The following is an 11,626-nucleotide window of genomic DNA, read 5'->3' as shown; positions in this document are numbered from 1 at the left end:
TTTAATTATGCAATTCAAATTAATTGTTCAATTCAAATAAACATGGATTAAAAATAAATTTTATACATGAATTTATCCAACAAATTTTATGTGCCTACAAAAGTATAAATAATTTTTAAGTAAAATTAATACCTTCAAACAAACAAAATATACATTTATAACAAACTTAAAGTTTTTTAATTTCCTATTTCCTTTAGAGTCGTTTGGTGTGAGAGATAAAAATAAATAGTTTTGGGATAAAAATAGTCGTAGGATAAATTTTTGGTGTCTTATTTGGTTGTCATGTTTGATATAACTTATACCACCATTTATATCATAGTGATGAAATAAGTTATCTCAAAATAATATGAGAAAAGACATAAAGTCATCATTGATGTTGTCCCGAAATTTTAAAAAGACATTTTAACTTTACAATAGTCCTATTACCCCACTAAATAATTTTGAATATATATAATTGCATTATTTTTCGTTCATCAAACAAGAGAGTGGTGTGCACTCTCTCAAAGAGAGTGAGCACCCTAAAATAACTAATATAATTTTATTTTTACAAGTATTTTGTTATAAAATATATTTTCTTATTTTTCTTATTATTTTAACTTTTTTTTCCTTTATATTTTTCTCTTTCTTTCTTCTTTTTTTTTTCAAAATTGATTTTCATTTCCATCCATTGAAACTTATTATTTTCAGTGTCATTTTTACCACAACTTCACCTTTTTTTTTTTATCACTATTAGTTTTACTCTATTTAGTTTTAAAATTTTATCTAAACAGTTTCTTACATTTTGAACAATTCGATAAACTATTTAGATTTGAAGATGATTAGAAATTATTAATGTAGTTTTTTTATTCAATTTCAATTAAGTTCTTTCAATTTTTGAGAAAATCATTTCTAATTTTGAATGTATATGAAAATGAGTAGTTGATGATACCTTCAAAAATTTAATTTTTTTTTTTAAAATAATTAATTTTGTTATCAACTATTCAGTTAAGTCTAAATAATAGTATGAATTTTATAAAGAATTTGACTCGAGAAGAAGAACAAAAAGGAAAAGAAAAAAATGAAAATGAATTTCAATTTGACATGGGGGGTTGGGAGGTGAAGAAAAAAAAAAGAAAATGAAGGGATGAAAGTAGGGGGTGAAAGATTTAATGAAATTTAAGATAAATCAAAATTGAGATTTAAAAGTAAGAGAGAGAAAAAGAAAGAAAGAAAAAGATAAAGGAGAAATTTTAAATTAAAAAAATTTGTAATTTTAATTAACACGTGTCATGTAATGATTGGGGTGTGAACTCACTTGCTTGTTAAAATTTGGGGCTGATCGAAAAATGATATGATAACATCTGTTCAAAATTGTTTAGTGGGTTAATAGGACAATTGCAAAGTTAAGGTGTCCTTATGAAAATCCAAAACAACTTTAATGATGACTTTATATCTTTTCTCAAATAATATCCTGGCATAACTTGTTGTTAACCAAACGACCCCTTAGTGTTATCTTATTCCACTTGAGAAATCAAATAAATTAATTCAAAAGTTATAATTTCAAAATACCAATTTCTTACAATAAATAGTGTCTTATATTATTTTAGGTCGACACTAAACACTATATTGAAAGTGAAATTACAGGGGTTACTAAGTTATAGTTTCATCAAATATATGTATTCATTTGAGAATTACTAGAAGTTATTGAGCCGGCTTTGCAAAAATGGTACAAGTTGAGGTACTACTTCGTGTATTAAGCCTTTCCTTCTCATTTTGTTTAAAGTTGTCGTAAAAATGTTCTCAGAATAGTCTGGATAAACCCAATCAAATTGTTAAGCCCTCTTTCACTTTCTATAATTTCCACAAGAAAATCGGCCGTCGTTCTCTTGGAGTCGCCAGAAGTTTTACTCGGATGCAGCATCACTTCAACAATCCTTTGGACTAGCTGAATTTCATGACCGATTCCCTGTATCTGGAATTTTCAAGCTCTTAGAGAGTGACCTTATTAATGTAAGCAAGTCTCCATTTCATCACTTTGTGTTTGATTTTTGGCTTTGATTATTTCCATTACAATAAAGGGTAGTCTTGCGAAGATTGTTAGAATGGGTTTACACCAATTGGGTCAAAAAACGAGATATCTATAATTCATTTTATTGATGGATTGTCATTTTATGTTTGTGGTGTTGTCTTGGTCAGAGAGGAATTTAGGATTTGTATCAACATTGATGCACAACTAAAACAACAAAAGAAAATAGTTTGAAGTGGGAATTGATTGCTAGTTTTTTATGTAAATAACTCAACATTTAACCACGATCGCCATTTTTCCTTCGTGTAGGATGGGTGTATAATTATTTACCAATTCTAGAAATATATACATAAAATACCTAGTTTAGGAGAGACCATGGGTGCACTTGCCCCAATTTTAGTGCATACACTCACCCCTGGTCTTGGTGCATGATCATGAAAACTAGGTGCTTTATTATCTGAGTTTTATGTTTTGGATTCTCTCTTGAAGGGAAATCTGGTATCTGTTTTAATCCCCTTGATGACATTGAGGTACATGAACTAGGGTTTGCTCAAAACATATGTTTTTGGGGAACAGTAGAGGTCATAGAAAAGAAAGCAAAGCTGGGATATTGTCAAAATCAGCAATTGCTTGTTTAAGACAAATTGTTGGCTCGAAGTAGCTCAAATCCTGGAGCTCCTTTTTGCTATAACCCATCTTTCTATTCTTATCCGTTCTTTTCTTCTACTTTTTTGTGTGTATTATTCAGTCACTTCCTTTTCTCTTCTTCCATTATTTCAGTTGAGGAGAAATTGCTGTCTGTAGTACTTTGGAATGCAGTACTTTATTGCCGTGCTATTTCTTCCATTGTGCCCCTTGTTATGGGTTCTTAAGCCCAAAAATCATTCCTTCCCCTGTTAAATTTCTTGTACTTACACGGGGCCAAGTGCTAATGAACTACATATACTAAAAACTTCCATACATCTCTTGTTGTGACATTCCAAATCCTGAACTCTGCATCTGCATTCTTTTTCATCCACCTGTATTTCATACTGTTAAGTCATTTACAAAGTAATTTTCTGCAGGGAGACGATTGATCAACCACTAATACCTGGACTACCAGATGATTTGGCATTGAGATGTCTAGCAATGATATCACACGGATATCATGGCATTCTTGAAACAGTAAGTAGGCGATGGAGGAAGCTATTCCATAGTGCAGAATATTCCAATTATAAAGCTAGAGAAGGTTGGTCTGGTAACTGGTTATTTGTTCTGACTGGAGGATCTGAGAATCAATGGGTTGCTTATGATCCTGAAGCTGATAGGTGGCACCCTCTGCCTAGGATACCCACGAGCCACCCTGACCAAGAGCACCTTGGTTTCTCATGTGCCTGTGTCTTGAATAAATTTCTTCTGATTGGCGGCACATATGGAGCACGTGATCAAGTAATTCCCCATCAAACAGCCCTGACGACAAATGAAGTTTTCCAATTTGATCCTTTCAGAAAAGAGTGGAGAAATGTTGCAAGTATGAGAACAGCACGTTCTAACTTTGCCTGCAGTGTTGTCTCTGGTAAGGTTTATGTAGCTGGAGGGCGCAACACATCATCGGGAGGAGGACTTGTTCTTGCTGAAGTTTATAATCCACTGACAGACAAGTATGTTTTTAGAAAATTATGGTATATTTTTTTGAGCAAGCATTACTTTATGAATTTTAAGTATAAAAGGAAATATGGCTTTTTGGATACAAAACTGATCTTAGATTGGGGTATATAAGTAGTTTATCATGCTATTATTTGGATCACAAGTTATCCAATTGTTGTCGAGATTGTTAAATTTATCTTAGGGACTTGGATATGAAATATAGCAGAATATACGAAGTATGGGAATGCCATGTGAATGTTTATCTAGATGTGTGCTGCTTCTAAGTAAATACCTGTTTGTGTTGAGTGTTGACAGAGCTGTTAAAATACGATCCTTTTATTCTTGAGCTGAGTACTGTGTCTTCAAGCAATGAATCTTAGATCTCAAAATGGAATTGCAAGCATACTAACAATGATTTCTGAACCAGACTATTTATCTTCTTATTCTCTTGTTTCTGCGTGTTTTTAGTTTTTCATATCAACATATATCATTTTTTTAATTGTTTAAGGTAGTACATATTAGAATCAGCGACAAGTTCGTCTTGTGAAGTAATTGCAAAGGTGTTGCCATACGAAAAGTGTAGTGACCCCAAAGAGTCAACGATGGCATCAGTGTTGTTTGCAATAGCTATGTTGCACCAATAATAAAGTAAAAGATGTATATTTTTATTTAATACTAATTACAGATTCCGATTTGCTCTCGAAAATTCTACCATTAGGTTCATTCCTTTCTTCCCATATAATCCACCATGTATATTCTAAGTTTTCCTTGCCCCCCAAAATACTAAATAAGAAGCTCCAGATTTGAGACGTGAATCGTCTGGGAAGAATAAGGTGATTCACATCTTCATAATGCTTATGACATAGAACACACCTATTATGAACGTTGACTCCCCTTTTTGAAGGTTTTCATGTGTAAGACAGGCCCTTCTAGCAACTAACCAAGTAAACAGTTGACTTTCATGGTAGCTTTGTTCTGTTGAATGAGAAGGGGACAGGGAGATTGTGCCAGGTAATGGGAGCAATATGAGAGATGTTGTGATTTTGGGTACTGTGGGTGTATAAAGATTAATGAGGTTAAGCTATTCCTAGGATGAACATGGGAAGAATGATTGGGGAAACGAGATTCCGGTGGAGTTCTTGAAGAACACAGGTAAGACAAGAAGGTTTGGAATGGCTGATGGGGGGCTGTTCATATCATTTTAAGACTACAAAATGCTTGAAAAGTGGGGGTGGAGTACAATGATCCTGTTGTACTGAAACAAGGGTGAGATTCATAACTACAAGTTGATATTCATGGGGTATTAAGCTGCTTAGCCACACTATGAAAGTCTTGGAAAGGGTGATGGAGATGAAGATGAGGAGGGGTGTGTCTTTTTTTGAGAACCGGTTCGGATTCATATTGGATGATCGACTATAGAAAGCATTCATGTTGTGAGGAGACTGGGGGAGAGTAAATGGAGAGAAAAAGGGACTTATATATGATATTCATTGACCTAGAAAATGTATATGATAAAGTCGGGGAGGTCCTATGGAGATGCCTTAAGGCTGGAGGTGTATCAATGGCATACATTGGGGTGATGAAGGACATTATGATAGAGCCAAGCCCCGGGTAAGAGCAATGGAAAGAGACTCAGAGTAACACACAAGGATCTTAATACAAGCACTCCACAAATGCTTCCAGGCATATTTGCAATGACCCTTAATTGAAGGGTCTCTTCTGGACCCAGCCTCTCCCCTCTCTGGTAGACTTCCTCCATCGGAGCAGCCATCTAGAACCCAACTTTTTTCATGGACAACAAAATCCTCTTTCGCCTTGGGGCCAAATCTTATGAATCACAGAATCTAAATCCAAATCAGGGATTTGGTATGATTGGATCAGAAGTGCATGATACTACATGAGCAAACTGATACTCAGCAAGGGAGCCATGTCTTGGATATGCAAAAGGCTCAAGGAGGCATCGGAGAACAAAGGAAAGACCTTCAAGTCTTGGAAATGCAAAGATAACACAACCAACATTTTCTTAACACAAAAGTTCAATCAATATGGAAGATTTGTCTCAGTAATTACTGTTAAAGGAAATGTCAGAGCAGCAATTATCCTGTCAGTTAACACATTCAATGAGGGGTGGAATGTTCTAATAGCAAAATAGAAAATTTCATTGATGGAAGTAGTAGTACAAAATTAATCACAAACAAGCAACCTAGACTCCTTAACCAAATCAGAGGGGGGAAGAGTTACAAAGAAATGTTTTTCAAGAACAAATGGACTAAGAGAGACATAGGAAAAAGGCATGCTGGACAGATGCTTAGTGGGGAGCTTTGCAAGAGCTGAAGACGCTCCAACTCGTAATGACATCAGAAGATGGGCTCAACAAACTTGGAATGGAGCCCAGGGAGTTCAAACATAAAAAAGGAGAATAGAGAGAGTATCTGCTCGCGCCGCACTTTTGGGGTTGAAGTTCCCACGTCTGCTCCTCTCTAGCTTCATGCCATTGAAGCGCATGTCCTTCGCATCACGTCACCGCTTAAAAAGGTGGAGCACCCACTTATCTCAACACTGTTGTTTCCTTCTTCATTCCTTAAAACAAATAATGGAAATCCCCAACCATGCACTAGATCAAAACAATTATTACATGAACCATCACTATTCAACTATCCTCCTATAAAGATTTATTGGTCATTTGGGCCCTATTGGACAAAGTTATTGATATCATCCTAGCATTTAGTTTAAGTTTTCTTATCTATATGTAGCAATAGTAAAATTGTGTCCTCCATCCAAATTGGTTCGTACAAAATACCCTTACCTGGCAATAGTCGAATCTCTTTACTTTGCAACTTTATCCTTATGTCTTGGTTTCACAATGATTTTAGTTTCTATTTAATCCCTCTTGTGTCGTGTTGTTAGGCATTTTCCCTATCCATGTAGTCTCTTGCCTACGACGACTTATTTGAATTTTATGCCTCATGGACTAGTATCTACCCTTTGTAACACCGCTTTAGGGTGCCTATACAACAATAGCAATCAAGTGTTATCAAAAGAAAAAAATCTCTAAAGTTTGTTACGGGAGAAACAAATACAATTATATATGTTTAGTCCTAGACTAATAAGTATAAGCGTGAATGACAAATATAAGAACAAAGAAACTGAAAAAAAAATACGATAAAATGAAATATCAATTGCTTAGTGTCTCCTTTTCACAAGAGGTTCATTGGCAAAGAGAAGTATGTCTTAGAACATTGATGACGAAACTAAAATGTACTTCAAGTGAGGCAAAGCGTTCAACATGTTTTGAGCCTCACTTCGGGCTTAAGCGCGCATTTGACAATACTACAACATACTCAATGTCATCCCCCAAATGGGGTCTGGGAGGGTAGAGTATACGCAAATTTTATTTCTGCCTCGTGGAGGTATAGAGGTTGTTTCCGAAAGACTCTCGGCTCAAGTGCAACAGATTAAAGTATTTATGAAAAAGAATGTGACAGTGAAGAAAACATGCCAATTAATAAGGAAAGCAACACATGGCATTCAATGAAAAGAAAGAGTAACAACAATGAAATGATTCAGTAATTGAAAAGGAAATATATAAGACTAATAATGCAACAAACACGGTTCGATATTGGTTTCTAATATTGGGTTAACCGATAACCCATTTAGAATATAATAAATTACTATTTTAATTTTTAGTCATACATAGATATCAAACAAAAAACAACAATATTAATATAATTAATATATATGGACCTTACACAATTAACATTACTCAACTCTGGCCTCTGAATTTACCTTTTAGGTTGTAGTATTACTTTAGTCTTTATTGTTGCAATTTAGTCTGATTTGCTTGTTTCGATGTATGCCTGTGTGCGTAAAATTATTGGACAAATCATATATTTGTTTTGAAAGTATTTTCTTATCAGTTAAAATCGAAAGCTGATAACAAATATCTTATTGGTTCGCTTTTTGGTTTAACATATTTAAAAATCGATAAACCGAACCGATCATACTTAAAATCGAGCTGAATCAATCGATACACACCCCTAATCCGCGACCTCCACCCGTTTGGGGTGCCAATTTGATGGATCAATTTCTTACTCACACCCGTTAATAAGGTGGGAATCATTGTTTTTACTCCCTTCTTGGAAATGATGTGATGGAAGTTGGAACCAATTGCTTTTAATTATCACCTTCGTGTAGTTCACTAAACAATTTTACATATTAGGATTTCTAGATTTGTTTCAACTTCCTGGTTAGTTGCCAATTTTGAGAATTAATTTTTCCAGTCAAAATGAATCTACATTGTTCCATTACATTTCCTTGTCAAATTATTTTCTATGGGAGTATCTATGTAACTTATAGTTTTGTTCATGGAAATTTAATTTTGCAACTTTTCAAGATCAACATCAACAATAACATATCCAGTGGAATCCCATAGGTGGGAGGACAGATTATACCCCTACCTCTTGGAGGTTAGGAGACTATTTCGGGAGGACCCTCGACCCGAGTATAACATATTAGAATAATGAAAAGGAAGACGACAGTGAAGAAACAAAACAGCTAAAGGAAACAAGAGCAACACAAAATAATGCGATAAGCTGAACGGAATAAACATATGATGATGTAATCAAAAACAGAACAACTACAAGAAAACAGCTAAACCCCTCAAAAATCAAGACAACACTCCACACCTACTAACCTTCTTCCCTAATGTGCAACCTCCACACCCTACAAGGTCATAGTTTATATATGGTAGAATTTTTTTCCTTAATCTGCATTCCAATTTCATATTTATTAGCAAGTACATATGTTTCATTTTATGTAACACTATTTCCTTATTAATCTATCAAAAAAAAAAGAAGGGAAAAGACATCAAGTTGCACCCTAAACTTGTTCTAAAAAGTCACTCACACACTCATACTTTACGGGTGATCTTTTACCCTTCTATACTTGTTTAAAATGTAATTATTACCACCCAAAATGCTGATTTGGCAGGTGCATGTGAATCACCCTGTACCATGGGACAGGCTTTGTATGTTTTACGGCGAAAATAACACCACTTCAAATAAGGATTGGGTGTGGGTGGGTGTGTGTAGGTCACCCGTAAAGTACAAGTGTGTTAGTGACTTTTCCGGACAACTTTAGGGTGCAGCCCGTCTTTCTAAAGTTGGAAAAAATTTAACTTTTAACTTCTCAAATTATCTTTATTCTTTAATGACATCATCTTGTAGCCGTGGAAACCTCATGGCATGTTAAAGAACACAAGTTCCAAAAATCGGTCTTAAATCTCTCAAAAGTAGTCATGTAAATTGAAATGTGCATACTATTTTTGAGAGAAAACAGTACTTCCATTAATCTTTGAAGCAGCAAAAAACTTTATAAGAAAAGCTTTTAAGAGGCATATGCGACATATACTATATTTATGAAATGAAAAACACTTCCCAATTTAAAAGTAAAATAAGAAGAAAAGGTTAATGCAAGTATAAGGGTGATGAAAACATGGACTCAAAATGTGTATCAGTGGAACGTATATCTAGTGGAAATAAATTTTGATGCTTTGACTACATTTGCCGTTGGGTCGTAGTTCTTTAGAAACCTATGTACCTTGTTATTTTATCTTGGAAACGATTCCTTGTTGCTTCTAACTTCTACTCTGTTTTTCTCTTTGAAGCAAAAGGATGGTCGGATATTTAATTTGACAGAATTTTAAGAGAAGAATGTTTATGTTTTATCCTATACTGTTTTTCTTAATATTTTAAAATGTTGCAGGTGGGAAGACCTACCACCTCTGCCAAGTCCCCAAATGGATTGCATAGGCCTACCATACAATGGTAAATTTTATGTTTTAACGGACCTTGTTGGGCTGTTAGAGCAGGAGACATCTGTTGTTTTTGATCCATCCGATGAAACATGGCTAAGTGTAAATGATACTTGGCCGTTTTCAAGGGCCATGCATTTGGGAATTCAGGTACTTGATGGTGGTCATATATGCACAGTTGTAGATTGGGGTGGGAGCGCCATTGAAACTAGGGATGTTGATAACACGGAGTGGCATCGTAGAGGACTGGTACCTCCTGTGGTTCTACCTGACCATCCCCGGCCTCTAGAGGTCTTTGATTATGGATTTGTTGCACTGAGAAATGAAATTTATGTTTTGGGAGGAAGAGTGCTGCGATGGGAGGAATCTGGGACCGGGAAGTTTAACATTGTGAAGTTGAGCACAGTTAGAGTGTGCAACCCACTGAGTTTACCTTTAAGGTGGAGGGAGATTAGACCAATGTGTGAGCCTGCATTTGGCTCCATACTAGGTTGTGCATCCATGGAAACAAGATCTTTGTGATTTAAGGTTCTGTGTCCTATGTGCTGCTGTTATGTTGTAAAAATGACTACATTGCAACCTTGCTCTAATAATAGGCTAAGAAAGTTATCATCAATGGAGATTATCATTGGTGGAATTATATTCTGACTGGTGCGAGTGAAGTGGATCTAGAACGTTGAGGAAAAGCTGCTAGCTTTGAGTCGAATTCTGCAACAATTGACAGGCATGACAAAGTTCCGGGAAGATTGTGGTAGATTATTCAGACAGCACATTATGAAATCACTAACATTTATAAATGCTCTAAGTTCCATTCCCGTGGTTCTTTTTCCTGTTTCCAAAGGAACGTCTCTTCCAAACTCAATATACTGAGTTTCTTCTGTTGTTTTTAATTACCTCTACTGGCTTTCTTTCGCAGTTCTTGAATTTCACTTATGGTACTTAATCTGCTCATCTTTAATACTTTATCAATGTGATTCATGTTTTTATTTGCGCATTTGAGACAGCAGTAGCAGTTCTGCCTGTTAAGAAATGCACAATGCAATAGTTAAAGAACTAATGTTACAAGATTAGAAGATTTTACCAGGTTTTAGGTCTAGGATTCTAGGTGAAGTACACATTCAAGGTAAATACACTTAACAAATAAAAAGAACTTCATGCTTTTAAAGTCTTTAATCGAGTAATGGTAGGCAAAGAGTTCAATGTCTCTTGTCTTTGCAACTACTCCCTCCATTTCAGTTCAAAATAAGTACCCTTTTTAGCTTGAACACTTCTATGTTAACTACTTATTTCACTTTTACTTACTGTTAAGCTAAAAACATGGGAGTGCGAACTCGGTTCCACGTATAACATACATGCGCTCTTTCTCAATCAGGTCTGGAACACACAATGTTGTCCAACCTTTCCCTTTGTCTTTACTACTCGATAGCGAGCTAGCATAGTTGTTGATATGGAATAGCCCTTCATTAGCTTGGAGCCTGAAAAAGCAAAGTCCGATCAGGTGAGTATCGTTATCCGTCGTTACTGAACCTGCTTGATTCGTTGTAGAAGCGCTGCCAATTCTCTTTATGTCTTTACTACTCGATCGTGAGCTAGCATAGTTGCTGATATGGAATAGCTCTTCTCTAGTCTGGAGCCTGAAAAAGCAAAGTCCGATAAGGTGAGGGCCGTTATCCGTTGCTACTGAACCTGCTTGATTCGTTGTAGAAGCGCTGCCAATTCTCTTTAACAAAAAAGGCATTTTAAGACGAAAAATATATAAATTTCTCCAGCTTCTAGCCTATATTTTCAAATTATTCACCAAATCTAAGACTAGACCCCAATTCCCAATCTCATGTAATTTGATGTACACAAGTATATCTCATGCAATTTGTCATGTATGATACATGTATGATACGTGTTTATTTGCAAATAAAAGAATAATTATATATCTATATTTTTCTTTTAAGCGGGTGCAAACTTCATATTGGAGATATAATAGTGAACAGAGAAAGTAGTTCATGAATTATGATGAACTCACTTGGTTCAAATTAGAGTAAAATTGAAAGAAGACCATTAATGTCTTCTTGATTACAGATAAAGCTTATTTTGAGATAAAATGAATAGAAAAACGATACTTATTTTGAATTGAATGAAGTAAATGCTACTTATTTTGAATTGAATGAAGTATCAATTTAACAAAACCA

At 35.0% G+C, this 11,626-nt stretch overlaps 1 protein-coding gene across 1 annotated transcript; it reads left to right on the top strand.

Moving 5' to 3' along the window:
- Positions 1-1,592: 1,592 nt before the first annotated feature.
- On the top strand, positions 1,593-10,333 carry LOC101261431 (F-box/kelch-repeat protein At1g16250). The gene is made up of 3 exons (XM_004243613.5): positions 1,593-1,989; positions 3,070-3,645; positions 9,395-10,333. Coding segments are annotated over exons 1-3 (1,149 nt in total). The 5' UTR covers positions 1,593-1,987; the 3' UTR covers positions 9,966-10,333.
- The last annotated feature ends 1,293 nt before the right edge of the window (positions 10,334-11,626 follow it).

The sequence above is a fragment of the Solanum lycopersicum genome, chromosome 7 (genome assembly GCF_036512215.1).
Source record: "Solanum lycopersicum chromosome 7, SLM_r2.1".
NCBI classification, from domain to species: domain Eukaryota; kingdom Viridiplantae; phylum Streptophyta; class Magnoliopsida; order Solanales; family Solanaceae; genus Solanum; species Solanum lycopersicum.
Note: the sequence above shows the minus strand (reverse complement) of the source record. Positions and strands in the feature narration are given on the sequence as shown.